Source organism: Macadamia integrifolia, chromosome 4 (genome assembly GCF_013358625.1).
Source record: "Macadamia integrifolia cultivar HAES 741 chromosome 4, SCU_Mint_v3, whole genome shotgun sequence".
Lineage (NCBI taxonomy): Eukaryota > Viridiplantae > Streptophyta > Magnoliopsida > Proteales > Proteaceae > Macadamia > Macadamia integrifolia.
Genome location: NC_056560.1, coordinates 32,711,404 through 32,726,278, shown reverse-complemented (window position 1 = coordinate 32,726,278; position 14,875 = coordinate 32,711,404). Strand labels below are relative to the sequence as shown.

Genomic DNA, 14,875 nt, shown 5'->3' with positions numbered 1-14,875 from the left:
CGGATACAAACCAATTCACAAGACATGTTTCAGTATAAAATACCGGCCCAACATTGAGAACTGTAACCTTGATGCGTTCATGGGAAAATGAGGATGATACTATTACAAAATTTCAATTTAATTCGTTTCTAAAACCCAGAAGCAGTTACCAAACAATTCATGTGAATTTGTCCTTTGATCTGCTGGTTGATGGTTCTTCTTTTGGATAAACAAATCATGAGACTAGACAGCTAGCAAGCCTTCTGGGTTCCCGTGATACCCATCACTTACTTTTCTAAGCAAAAACCTTAAAGTCAAGTTGCCAATTACATCTTTTTCCTCATCAATGACAATTACTCATGTCTTCAATTTCATAATCTGATTTTTCCACATCCCAAAATAGTGGTTTCAATTTATTATTATTATATATATATATATATATATATATTTTTTTTTTTTTTTTTTTTGAAAAGTAAGGATAATCGACAAAGCCGAACCAATTACTTGGGCGTTCAACTTCCCAAAGATTGGGAGAGTTTGGATATGTATCTCAAAAGTTAAAACCTATGAACATCTAGAGATATGTGTCTAATTTTTCTCGGCCGTTTGATTAGTGGTTGAAGGTTTGTTGATGTTAGAAATGATCTTCATCCTATGTTTGTGACTTGTATTTTAATTGAAGGGAAAAAGAATCATGTCAGTGTGGTGCAAGAAATGCCCAAAGTGGTGTGGTGGCAACAAGATAGTGCTGCCCCTCCTTGCTGTTCCCTAAGGTTCTGTTGTCGTTAACTACTGAAACTTAAAACTCAAAAGTGAAGCTTATACCTTCCTTCAGTTCATTAGGGACGAACTAGGTCTCTAATGAATGGATTAATCAACATGTTTAAGCAAAGGGCCTGAACGCTAACAATAAAAAGATGATTAATTTGACCAAAAAAAAATAAAATAAAATAAAAAGAGGAAGTAATGCTTGTGAAACTTGATAATGCTGCTTTGCAAGGATTTCTCGTGTTCAATATTCCTAAATAGAATCTTCAACATTGAAAGTTCAACCTTGGTTTTGATTAGTCATTAAGAAAATGTCACTTTCATGTCCTACTGAGCAGCTGGTCTAAGGTCTTGGGATTATTTCTCCTTCATGGATGAAGGGAAACTAGGTCTTATATTGTTTTGCACGTTTTAAAATGTAAGTGTAAAATTCCCCCCCCCCTACCCCACACACAAAATAAATAAAATAAAATGCAAGTATAAAATATGGTTTATTGACCATAGAAAGAATTATTACTAATTTTTTTGATAAGATAGAATTATCAATAACAAATACTAAAAATAGAGGTTTTTTTTTTTTTTTTTTTTGAAATGATTTGACACGTTCAAAGTCTATCAGAAAAACCCTTGTTTATTATTATTTTTTTCTTTTAAATATAAAATGATGTTATCACACAACTCACAAGTGGCTAATTGAATGAGACTAGTCTCCTAGTTTTTCCATCCAAGTTTCTCTGACTTCTTTTAAAAAATAGAAAAGAAAGAAAGAAACTGCTTCGAATGTACATCACTCTCATACACTCTCTCTCCTCCCATATAAAACATGTCACATTCTCTCCCATGTGCGGTTGAATTAACATACAAGTGTATAGATCTCTATCCACAGAATATTAAAAAATAAATGCAGTTAAAAACATTTTTATGAACAAAAATAAAAAAGAAAAATGATATCAAAGAGGGGTATCGGCATCAGCGAATACCGATGCCTAGACCAATATGATAAGATTTGATTCTTTTTTTGATTGGTAATTAGCCTGATATGGATATCATATCAGTAACACTATTGATATTGATATAGATCCATGATATGAAAGTTGTTTTATATGGAAATTCTAACCAAAATTTTTGTAAAAGCAAGAAAGAAAAAAGAACCTTGCCAGCATGGTTTAAAGTATCTCTGATACCGATATGATACCTTTCGATACGTATCTTAAATTTAACTGATCAATACGACGATCAATACCTATACTTTAATTCTTGATCTTTAACATATCTTAATGTATCTTCAATACAATACGATACTCTTCAACATGTATCTTAAATTTAATCGATCAATATGATGATCGATATCAATATTTTAATTCTTACCGATCGATCTATCAAAATAAAGAATAACACATGGATGACATAATAGATACCATGAATGGAGGAAGATTCGCGATTTTAATTAAGAGGATATACCCAAAATTCCTGAAACTATGTACACCAATCAACAGATAAAGAAGTACTAAAGACATTTTTTTTGATGAAAAAGTACCAAAGATTCACCCAAAAAAATAATTAAAAGAAAGAAGTGCCGTAATGACTTGGATCTAGATGTGAGTCTTATATATTTGACCAGACTTTTTTTACAAACCCATGTGATTGACTTATGATTAGTTAATCAGTTATTGACTTTAGGATCTGAATTTTTAATTACCAGTAGTAAAAGAGGTAATCTGTACTTTTCAAATGAAAACAAAAGTAGAATCCACTTAGCTGTATTTCTTTATTGGTTTTCAAATTTCATTTCCTTTAAATATCTTCTGTGTTCTTCTGGTTTGATTCACCATTTGAGACCTGTGAGAAAGATGGGTTACCAGATGAAACTAGTTTTGCTGGGCTTTCTTCTTTTGCTAAGCAGTATCAGTACAATTGATGGTGCAATTCCTAGTAGTTTCATGAAAAAGGTTAGAGAAGTTAACAAGAAGGGACCCTACTTAGGGATTGTGGTGCCAAACTCCTTTGAGATGAGTCCTCTTCTTCAATCTTCAAGCTTTGTAGCTGATGAAAAACTTGCTTACTTGGATTTTGCAGGTGAGAGATACTAAAAACCTTCAGTAAAATATAAAATCTTTTATGGGTTCTAACCGTCTTTGCTATTTTGTAGGAGAAAGATAAGAGATCTGATTTCTTTCATTTTCTGGTTGGATTAATTTTATTTATTTATTTATTTATTTTACAGGAAGAAGATTTCGTTTTGGAAAAATAGAGTCTAAGAAAGTTATAATTGTGATGACAGGGTTAAGCATGGTAGGATATTTTGATGAAATTTTACTGCTATCCAGGTTGCATGAACTTTCTTGCTACTTAGGTTGGAGCAACCAAAGAAAAAGAATATGAAAGGGTATTGTAAAAAATATCAAAACCCAGGAGGGTATTAGTAAACCCAAAAGAGATGTGAATTATATTCTATTTCTTTGGGTATGAGCCCAGAGGATAGCAAGGAGGTTCGTGCAACCTGGGTAGCAACAAGTTTTTTTTTTTTTTCCGACTAAGTTTTCGGTGACTATATAAATGAAGAGTTTTTATTTTTTATTTTTTATTTTTTATTTTTTAGCGGTTAATAACACAATAGTGTTATATTATATGTGTATATAGTTGAATGCAGGTATAGCGACAGAATTATTATTGACTCTGTTCAGAGTAAAGGGAGTGGTGCACTATGGAATTGCAGGAAATGCAAATCCACAGCTCCAGATAGGAGATGTGACTATTCCACAATATTGGGCTCATACTGGCCTTTGGTATTGGCAGGTTCTACCAAAAACTAAAAACTCTTTTTTTTTTCCTTGTAAGATCAATGATTATTATTTTTCTCATGGTTTCTTGTAGAACTAAACCAGTGAAAGATTTTACACAGCAGATATTAGCTAGGTTTTTCTTTGAGAGAGAGAGAGAGAGAGAGTTTTAAGTGAAAATGGAACCCAAAAACTAGAAAGAGAAATTAAGGGGACTAATAAAATAAATTGCCATAGTATGTTAGATAATCATCATTTTCAAAAGAAGTAAATTAAAAGGAACTTGTGCAGGTGCCCTCTAATTCTAGATCAACTTCCGGAAGAGTGTAATGACTCTTTATGTTTGATTTCATGACGATATGTCATTTTTTCTCTCATAAATGTTCACTAAGTACTCTTAATGGTAACATGGAAGGGCATTTGTGGAAGTAAAATGACATATAGTGTCATGAAACCTTATGTGAAGCCTTCACATTTATACGGGGAGTTGATTTAGACTTATGCCCGGCCTCTATGGATTTGAAGCGTCAAATTGGATCTGATTTTTATTGATCGGTAAAATTTCTACCATTAACGAGCAAAAAAAAAAAATTGAGAAAGAAAGAAAATGATATCGTCATGCCACGTTTGAGTAGACTTGTTACACATTATGTTAGTTAGAAAGTGATTGAAAAATATGAAGCATTTTGAGGGAAGTTCTCATTACTCTTAATGGAAACCACAGAATTATGAGCTCAAAGACTAAAAGCTTATTAGTTTACAATCTTAAATCATGAAATCATACCTTAAACTTTGAACCCTATAAATTGAATTTAAACCTGTGAAATTTTAAACACTGGTATCAAACTATTATATATGAAAGATAATAAAATCTGAAACAAAACGTTGAAATTTGGTGATAATTCAATGAAACCTAATGTGAGATAGAACCATTGAAAAATCAAAGAAACATGTCTAAATGAATATAATGGATACAGTTTCCTAAATATATATATATATATATATATATTAAAAATCAACCAAAGCCCTTCACCATCTATATGTCACTATATACATATTAATAATTAGGAGCCTCCAAGGCTACCGGTTAAAAGATTATTGATGTTGCAAGAAAAAAAAAAAAAAAAAACAAAAGTGAGTGGATAGTTAGCTAAAGGACGGCATTGTTTTGGGACCATATGGTCCCATCCAGAGGCCTTGCAACTTGGATTAGTCATATAAGATAAAAATTAAATTTCCTTAGAAAAGACAATTGAAATAGATTATACAATGTAAAGCAATTGAATAGAGTGGTCTTCTGGTCCTCTTTGCATTGCTCTTAAAGGAACACCCAAGCAAAGGAAGATGAGACATTTTGGTTTATATGGTCTAAAGAACTGTTTGGCATTAGGGTTTGATTACACCACACCAGTAGGAGTGACATGAAAAAATTCACAAGTATCTTATTAATTTTCTGATAAACTCAAGTGGGTCCATATTATAGAGGGTTTCATGGCAATCTTTTCAAATTTCAGCCCCACACAAGAACCCAAATTGCCTCAAAAGTGGCACCAAAGTTAAAGTAACACAAAAATGCCATTGCGCCAATATATGAAATGACATTCTTGTTGTTTTATGAAAATCTTAAACTCTTTTTTTTATGCACCACTTTTGATGATTGTCTTACACTAAAATGTGATTTTGTTTTGGTTCTTTTATTATAAGGAACTAATCTATATTGACAAGGTATTGTGACCTAATGATAGATTGTGTCATTAATGTTGATGTTAATTAGATTAATTTATGAACAATTATTTAATTACATGTAAAAGGTCTAAATGCAAATAAAATTGAATAACATGGGGAGAAAATATTAAGATACGAGAATGAAGGGTGGATATAAATTCAGTAAGCATAAAGACATTTTTGCAAAACACGAGAGGGACAAAAGGGAAAGACAAAAGCGTCTAAGAAATGAAAACTTAAAAAAGAGGAAAATCTAAATTAAAGCCAAGATTTGTTAACAAATGCCTTGCATGAATCATGATCATTCTTGGGTTCGATTTTTTTTTTCTTTCTTTAGGAATTTCAAAGTACACCTTATAGAAAGAAGACGATCCAAAACTCTTTTTTAATTTACATATAGAATATATTTTTTTTTTCTTTTTTTCTTTTTTTCTTTTGGTTTGTAATCCAAAGCTTTAAAAATGAAGCTATAAAGCAATAACTTTTATTTCTAACATAATTTTCCCTTTTGACTAAGCAGAGGTATGGAGAAGGGATTAATGATGCACTAACCTTGGAGTCTAGTGGAGATTACACAAGAAGTGTTGGGTTCCTTAACTATTCAGATTACACTGTTGATGAAACAAATGGAAAATCATCAGCAAACCTTTTAAATAGTGTTTGGTACCAACCAGAGGAAATCTTTCCAGTAAATGGGACTCCAGAAGTAAGGCAACATGCCTTTTGGGTTCCAGTCAACAGTCACTACTTTGCAATTGCTAAAAAAATTGGGGTAATTCCTTCTCCACAGTTTCATATTTTTTCTTAAAAATGGTCGCCTTGATTCTTCATCTACTTTATGGGCTGGTCCATGGGATACCCTAATTATAATTCATGTACATGTCTTTGATTATCTTTTTCCTCCCCACTCCCCCTCCCCCTCCTTTTTTAGTCAGTAAAATGGCAGAAAATTAATAAAAGTTAAAACTTCAAAAAATCACAAATATGTGAGATTTTCCAAGCCTATTCTGATTGAGGGAGGTTAGTCCCAAGTCTCAGTTTGGGTTTTTAAAATTTTTTTCAAGTGTTAATTGACAATGAGGTTGGATTTTTTTTTTGGGTGTGTACAGAATTTGACATTGGAGGGATGTGTCAATTCTACTTGTTTGCCAAGGAAACCAGAAGTGTTTATAGTAGAAAGAGGGTGTAGTGCCAATGTATTTGTTGATAATGCAGCATATCGGCAATTCCTAAATACCAAGTTCAATGTAACCCCGATCGACATGGAAAGCGCCGCCGTCGCTCTCATCTCTCTCCAAGAAGGGATCCCTTTTATTGCAATTAGGGGATTATCTGATTTAGCTGGTGGAGGTTCTGCTGTCTCTAATGAAGCAGGCATCTTTGCATCCTTAGCTGCTCAAAATTCAGTTGATGTAGTTGTAAGATTTATAGCCTTGTTGTAAACTGGGACCCCTTTTCTCTATTTTTTTCTTTTTCTTCTTCTTCTTCTTTCTTTCTTTCTTTTTTTTTTTTTTTTTCCTCCTCCATGGATACTTGCATTTTCAGTGCCTTCTGGTCCTCTGGTCCTCCTTAATTAAGGAATATTTCTGGTTTAGCCCATCTTTCACAAGTTTTGTTTTTTGGTGAAGAGACCCATCTTTTACAGGCTTGATAACATATATTTTGTCACCGAAATAAGAAACTAAAATTAAGCTACTAACTCTATATTTAATAAGCAAGTCATGAAAACATATTTAAAAAAAAAAAAGGAAAAGCCATGACAAAATGGATTGCATGTACATATATATATATATATATATATTTTTTTTTGATAGAAAATAAAATTTAATTTAGGAAATAAAAAATCTCAACATGAGAGACCTCATAGACCCTTGCTTGCATCACCCATTATGGGCTATTGAAACCTCTTAGTTATTTATCAGAAAAAAAAAAAAAACCCTCTTAGTTTTCTTAATATTACTAATAGATTGAAAGTCATCCATGAGATTATAGACATACATAATCAAATGAAAAAAATTCCCAAAGACAGGCCTCAACATTCTTTTGCTTGAACCAGTCTATCAACTCTTGACAATCCTTTCTAACTATGATATGCGTCCACCCTTATTTATTTTGCTCCTTGCAGCACTTGGTATACTCCTTGTATCTTGGGTTCTTGCAAATTCCCTACAAAACCATTATTAACATATACTGTAATAAAATGAGCGTAACATTAAAAATGGACGCCCATCCAACAGCTCCACTGGAAGTTGGAACAGACATGACTTTGCAACCAGATGGTCAATAGCAAAGAGGGAAGTATTTTCAAGTCATGACAGTTGGCAGCGAGGAGGAAGTCAGATCTTAGACTTAGAGGTAGCATTTCGGTATGATTCATGGCTTTTATCTCCATTCGCAGCCCATGTTAGTGTTTTTGAGCTTCTAACCGGAATCAAGATTTTAAAATCATTCCAAGTGTCATCCAAGTTCACCTACTGACTGATCAAGAGAATTTGAATCGCAGATTCTTGGTTTAGGACTCGTTATTTCTATTCGTTCATAGGCTTGTTCTCTCCACGATAAGGATTTTTCTCTCACCAGAAGTAATCCAAGGATCCTTCAAGATCGAAACACCATTACCTCTTCCCACCTTAAGACATACCAATCACTACAAACAAGGTGATATCTTAGCAATACTATTCTAAATCAAAGACCCTAACCTAAGGTAATGGTAAGTATTTCCCTCACCCTTACCTTTCAGAATCTTAACCCAAAAACTATCAGACTTGGTCAGAATGTTCCTGGCCATCTTCAATATTAAATATTTATTATGAACTTGGGACAAATAGAAACCCAATCCCCTCTTAAGGATTTGGGTCTACATAACACCTTCCAACTTTTTAAGCTCCATTTTCACTTCTGATCATCCCCTCCCTTCAAAAAATTAGAACTAATAGAGTCTAACTTTATACAAGTCTTCCTAAGAATGTCGAAGAAGGGTCATCAAAAAGTTGGTATAGAGCAAAGCAGAGACTTGATCAGAACTGATCTCCCAGCTTGTGGCAGGAAAGAAATTTTCCATTAACAGGCTTCCTTTCTACTATCCTAATAAGGTCTTGCCACAAGCCCCTTCTATTCCTGGCAACAGCTATTGGATTTCCCTAAATACACAAGATTCTCATCAATATTACAAATCCCTAAACTATACTTGACCATATTTCTATTTTCCTCCTCAACTTGGCAACATATCAACTATAAAGAACACTCATTTGAAAATTTATTTGCTACCCCAAGATATTCTAGAACAAATTCAAAATTTACGTGTGAAGTGGAGATACCACTTTGATTTGTTCTTAAAAAAAGTAAAAATAGTGTTATCCGTATAGAGCAAATGTGAGGTTTCAAGGCCATTCCAGCCAATCTTAACACCTTTAATTAATCAAATCTAGGTCCTTATATACATTCAAAATCCTAGACAATCCTGCTCTATGGGCATCTTTTACGAATACCCTATGAATAAAATAAACCAAAACCATCTTTCTAGTTTAAAAGAATAAGTAAAAAAAAAAAAAAAAAAAAAAACTAAGGAAAATTACATGGTTATCTACTTTTGGATTTCATTTTGCAAAATTATCCAACTTGTGTTTTAGTTAACAATAAAACACAAAATCATGTTTGAGTTTACAAAACTACCCAAAATAGTGATTCTCCTCCATCTACCTACATGTTTAGATACCATTGCCCTTCACCTAAAAAAAAAAACCACTACCACCATCGGGCCACAACCACCTCCGCCACCACCGAGAGATCTCTACATCTCTACATCTGCTATTTTCTGGTATTGAAAGAGAGAGAGAGAAACAAAGAATTGTCGTCAGTGCTCTGTTGAGGAAATGCCTATCCAAATATTGAAAGAGAGAGAGAGGGAGAACTTTGAATTCACAGTTCATGCTGATCGATTTGCACAGCTCATGGCAGTCTGCGAACCAGATTCCTCTATCGGCCTTCACTTACCTTCAAAATTCGAACCTCATTTCCTCGGTCTCTTCTTCATTTCGTCGAACACGTCGTTCCCCTAATGGAATTGGTACTTCTTCATCTTCTGTCCCTGGGACTGGTCTTTCCTCTTCATCACTTTGATCTCCTGAATTTCATCGGCCCAGTGATAGATTCTCTCCTACAAATGGGCTCCTCCTACCCTCGCCTTCGACTTCCACTTCGACCTCATCCAATTCTGACGTTACCTCAGAATTGGATTTGTTTTTGGAGTTGATTCCTTGGAGGATGCGCAAGGAACTGCTCCGCCACCCTGAGATTGCCATTTTGATTGAAGTGGTCATGGATTTGGGTCAGAAGCCTCTCGTCTGCTTCCCTTCTGGTGATTGGGTGATGTCTGAGCAGCCCATGAAGCTCGAAGTTCTGAGGCATGCCGTCTCCAAGGTAATTTTTATATCTCACACTGTGCATCATCGAATTCAATTCCCAACTTTTACTTCGAAAGACAAGCTGATTTTTTTTTTTTTTTTTCGTTTATATAATAACAATTTCTTACTTCAGTTTGGGAGACTCCTATAACAGATCAAGACAGTGATACCAATTAATTGTTTAATGTGAAGAAGCTACTCGGTATCCATGGCTCCTCTACAGCTCGGGGGGTGTGCTGCCAATTTGGTGGCAGGGGATGGATGAATGACACGTGGTGATTTTTAGATCCAAGGGAGAGGAGCAATGAAGATGCAGGTTGAGCTGAAGGTGAGAAAAACATGGGATTGGACTAACCCAAGGGAAAAAAATTCCTCTTCCTCTTCCCTCTTCCCTCTTCCCTCTTCAGCTGTCTCCCACTGCCCGTGTATTCAATCTTCTCCTATTTACAATATCTTGTTTTTATACATCATTGACTATAACTGTAGGTCTATGAAACTGCAAACCCCAATCATCTGCTATGTTTGTTTGTCCTGAGAGCCCATTCTTCTGCTCTGTTTATTTGTCTCTGAAATAAAAGAAAAGAGAAAAAAAATGGGATTGCACAAGAAAATTTTGTTCTGAACAACATAAGGCCAGGAAAACTATTACAAATTAGATTTCTGGTTTGCTCCACCACCTAGACTGAGAGAAGAAATTCAGATTCAAGTTTTGCAGGATTCAGAGCTACCGGATTTAAGGTTTTGAAGATTCTTGGAGATAATCAGACTGAAAGAAGAATTCAGTATTCAGTTTTACGGGATTCTTGGAGAAGAAGACCCTATCTTTTAGATTTTAAGCTGGGCTGGGCGGAAGACAGAGATGAAGGGGTAAGAGGAGGAATGGATTCGTAGGAGACAGAGACAAAGAGGGAAGAAGGAAAAGCGGGAAGAAGGAAGAGAAAGAGGTTTTTTTTTTTTGGGCTTTCTCACCCAGCTGAATCCTGAATCCTGAATCCTGAATCCTGAATTTCACTACTCCACTTCTTTAGATTTACATATCACCACGTGTCATTCATCCATTCTGTACCACCAGATTGGCAGCACACATCCCTGAACTATAGGGGACCCCAATACACATTGGGTTTTGCCCTTATTATTTGGAGGTCAAATTTCGAAACTTGAGAGTTCTGACGACAATTTTTTGTCTCCCTCTTTCTCTCTCTTTCAATATCAGAAAATAAGAGAGGTAGAGAGGTGGCGGAGGTGGTTGTGATTTTTTTTTTTTTTGGGTCAAAGGCAATGGTTTGTTGATGAAAAAAAATTGTCAAAACATGAAGATAGATGGAGGAGAATCACTGTTGTGGGTAGTTTTATAAACTCAAACATGATTTTGTGTTTTTTTGTTAACTAAAACACATGTTGGATAATTTTGAAAAAAAAAACCCAAAAGTGGATAATCATATAATTTAAAAAATACTCATATCACACCAATGTTAATTGTTGATTAAAACCTAAAAATTCAAAGATGAAAACCTTTTTATCACTTAAAAAAGGTGATAAACCATTAAATGATACAAATTGGGTTTAGTGGTTTTTTTTTTTCTTTTTCTTTGTGTAGAATTTGTAATTTGATTGAGGGATTATCTTTTTCATTGAAGAAGAAGATGGCACATCTAGCACATGAGATCTTGTATGTGCGAAGTTTGAAATAACAAAAATTACGTAACTTTATTTAAAAAATATCGAGAGATTGTTTCGACTTTCGAGTGCTTGAACATCAGCTTAACGAATATATTCAATAGGAAAAAAAACCACCAACCTTGTGAATTGTGATTAAGATGAGTTGTAATTGAAGTGCAAACTCTTTTTTGCTCTAATGGCTACCACATCAGTCATCGAGGACAATCATTTCAACCCCACTGAATGGCACAATTAATCATCAAACAAATGAAGAGTTTCTAAAAGGATATACCTTTTCAAACAGATCAATTGATTTTATCGTGCAAAATAACCAATAATCAAATGTTGTGGCACATATTATACCATTGAACTACAAATAAGTTCTCCGATAGCCTGAGACCGTGAGGAGCTCATGGGGTGACGTCTCAAGAACTCATCTGGTGGTGGTCAAAATAGCTCCTCCCCACCCAATTATCTCAATTATCTGCATCTGCCCTCCTTTCTTTTCTGGGTTTTGGCCAAAATCTTCTCTCTCTCACACACGGGCTTCTGAGGTAGACAATGGCGGAGATGTGGAAGAAAACAGTGCTGCTTGTAATAGACATGCAGGTCTTCTCTTCCTCCTCTGCTTCTTCCCATTTGTTCTTGGTTCCACTACTAATCTTCTCTGTTAGATGACTTATAATCTCCATTTTACTTGCGTTGGTTGCAGAAAGATTTCATTGCTGAAGGTAGCTCGGTACAAGTACTTGGAGGCCCCGCTATTGTCCCTGCTGTTATCAAAGCCGTGGAAATGTCCAGACACCGTGGCATGCTTGTTGTTTGGGTATCATCATCTCTCTCTCTGTCTCTCTCTCTCTTAGGGTTTCCACTCTGATCATTTGAGGTGTTTAGGTTGTCCGAGAACATGATCCATTGGGAAGAGACGTTGAACTCTACAGCCAACGTATGTACGGTACCGGGAAGACTGGGCCTCTTGTCAAGGGCAGTGTTGGAGGAGAACTGGTTGATGGCCTTGAAATCCATGAAGGGGAATACAAATTGGTGAAGACCCGTTTCAGTGCGTTCTTCGCTACCCACCTCCATTACTTTCTTCAACGCGCTGGGATCAATAGGGTTGTTGTTGTTGGTAAGAGAGATTTCTTTATTTTTATGCAATTTGGATTTGAATTCGGTGAATTGACAGCTTAAAAACCCTTCAATCCTCTGTTTTTAGGTGTTCAAACCCCTAATTGTATTAGGCAGACTGTGTTCGATGCTGTTGAATTGGATTACGAATCCGTGACTGTCATTGTTGATGCCACAGCCGCAGCTACACCTGAAGTACATAATGGTCTGTGTATTTTTCCCCTGTTCTTCGTTCTTTGCTAATTATTACTTGCATTGTTAATCTAGGCTATAGCTGTATAAGTCTGGTTCTATGTTTATAGAAGTGGAAATTATCTGATAACCAGGCTTGCAAAGATTTATTTCTTCAATTAATTCATGTACAGTGGTAGGGTGGCACAGCTGATTCAGATTTCTGGGGTAGCAATTTTGTTGGCAAATGCTATTTCCCTTTTAGGATGTAAAAGTGGAAGATGTGATCTTAAAAATGATTCCCCTGTCCTCGCTTCTTGCTTTTGAGTTCCTTATTGTCCAGTGGAAGAATTTGGATAATCAATGTTTGCAACCAGGTCTTTGGAGAAGCTATTTTCTCAACCAAGGTAGACAATGTCTTTCTTGGAGCTCATAGTTACTAATACTGTAAGATTACTGTAGGAATTCATGTTTTTGGATTGTTTCTTTGAACCCATTTCTAAATGACGGGCATTTTCTCTCTTTCATGATTACACCAAATCTTGCACCTGATGTTTTCATGATTAAGGCTTTCCAACTTTACTTGGTCATTCATTTGGCCCCATCTTTCTTTTTCAGTGTGTATTGGCTTTGGTACAATCATAGTCGAATTCTTAGCTATAATAAATATTTGAAGAATGTTACTCTTCAGATTTCAGGATAGTACTGTGGAATGGTTATTTGAATTCTTATTGAGAGCATCCTTTTTTCTGCTTTGCCATTGAACATTTGCGTACTTTTCCTGCTTAGGAGGATCAGTCCCCTTGAATTTTATTCATATGGAAGAAAAAATTGATTCTGAGAGCCACATTGAGAATTGTGACTTCAGTTCAGCAATTCATTTCCGATTAAATCTTAGGTACTAGGACTGCAGGAGTTAGCTAGCCACTTCAATTGATGAAATCTTGGGACTATTTGGGGAAAAGTGAAGAAAAGATTATAGTTTTAAGGAACCCATCCAATTATACAACCTTTCTTGAACAGGATCTGTTCCAATCCTGGGGTGGTCGGACGATTGTCTGACAGACTCTACCATAAATGAATACCCCAAAAATTAGGTCCTGAGTTCAACTCTCCTTGGGGCCTAACTAAAAAACCATCTAGTTATGAAGAGCAGAAGTCATTGCTTCTATTTTCCCTGGCCTTGGAATTCTAAACTTAAGTTACCTGTTAGACAGACTGCATTATGGTATAGTGACATTGCATCTTTGGGATAGAAATACTCTTTACCTCAAATATCTAACTAACCTTAAAATTTGAAGACCATCCTTTCATCGTTACCAATGGGACTCGTTGATGACTACAGTGCATTGGCAACTCTCTCTCTCTCTCTCCAAAGGGCAGAATGCCCTCTTCTTCAGGAAGTAGCTCCTGGACCCTGTTTGCTCTTATAAAAACGTCACCAAAAAACACTAAGAACCTGAAGTCTGGAGAGTAAACCAGTGTAGTCTCAGTCTAAGACCCTATAAATTGATTGAAACAACAGACTTATTGCCTTGCTTCTTCTTTGGCGGTGTGGCTGACCTGTTCTGCTGGAATATTGATTGTTTACATGATGTCCCCAAGTTGAGTATGTAAGATTGGGATGTGAATCATGTTAGGTACTTTTGGAAGACATTTTCAACTAGGTTTAGGTTCTAACTTTAGTAATCAAATATTTGGTTGACATTCTTCAGTCTGTTACTAAGAGGTTGCAGATTATTTCTCTCAGCTTAGAGATTAGCATTTCATCTATAAATAAATTATTGTAATCGCCCTTGGTGGTTTATGGCTCCGAGCTTTATTCTGAGATGTAATTTGCTTTTGGGATTCAATACTTCTATTAGTGGACTAAAATTAAATGTACATATTTATGTTTTTGGGACAATTTAGCTGTGTAGAACAATGACTAATATGTCTGGATTTTCTGAAGCAGCAAATATTTTCGACATGAAAAACATCGGAGTTGTAACACCAACATTACAGGAGTGGTGCAAGTAGAGTGCTCAACTTGGCCTGGATTCATCAATCGGTCAACCCCGAGTTCCTCCACTACTTCCATAATGCCCATTTGTGAAAATATCCAAAAGCAGGGTTTGCTACTTGCTCTGCTTGAAGGGATGGATTGTACTAAATTGTTCATGAATGGGTGTTGATTGTGTACACTAGGTTATTTCTTATATGCTTGATCTATTTGTAATTTTGACCGAAGAAAAATAAAATAAAATAAAGGATCTTACTGAA

The 14,875-nt window shown here is 35.3% G+C and overlaps 2 protein-coding genes across 5 annotated transcripts; both read left to right on the top strand.

Annotated features, from left to right (window-relative positions):
* The first annotated feature begins 2,545 nt into the window (after window positions 1-2,545).
* On the top strand, window positions 2,546-6,858 carry LOC122076821 (bark storage protein A). 2 transcript variants are annotated; one of them, XM_042642395.1, is made up of 5 exons: window positions 2,546-2,823; window positions 2,972-3,039; window positions 3,388-3,543; window positions 5,773-6,024; window positions 6,362-6,858. In XM_042642395.1, exons 1-5 carry the CDS (start codon window positions 2,598-2,600, stop codon window positions 6,692-6,694), a joined length of 1,035 nt encoding a protein of 344 aa, XP_042498329.1. In that variant the 5' UTR covers window positions 2,546-2,597; the 3' UTR covers window positions 6,695-6,858. The 2 variants fall into 2 exon arrangements, with proteins under 2 accessions (XP_042498329.1, XP_042498330.1); XM_042642396.1 differs by lacking the exon at window positions 2,972-3,039 and having other exon boundaries at window positions 3,398-3,543.
* Window positions 6,859-11,644: 4,786 nt separating this feature from the next.
* On the top strand, window positions 11,645-14,875 carry LOC122075378 (probable inactive nicotinamidase At3g16190). Of its 3 annotated transcripts, XR_006139236.1 has the most exons (6): window positions 11,646-11,923; window positions 12,027-12,140; window positions 12,209-12,443; window positions 12,531-12,647; window positions 12,808-13,020; window positions 14,568-14,875. XR_006139236.1 is itself a non-coding variant. In XM_042640365.1 (5 exons), exons 1-5 carry the CDS (start codon window positions 11,876-11,878, stop codon window positions 14,630-14,632), a joined length of 582 nt encoding a protein of 193 aa, XP_042496299.1. In that variant the 5' UTR covers window positions 11,645-11,875; the 3' UTR covers window positions 14,633-14,875. The 3 variants fall into 3 exon arrangements, 2 of the variants coding, with proteins under 2 accessions (XP_042496299.1, XP_042496300.1); XM_042640365.1 differs by lacking the exon at window positions 12,808-13,020 and having other exon boundaries at window positions 11,645-11,923; window positions 14,565-14,875; XM_042640366.1 differs by lacking the exon at window positions 12,808-13,020 and having other exon boundaries at window positions 11,658-11,923.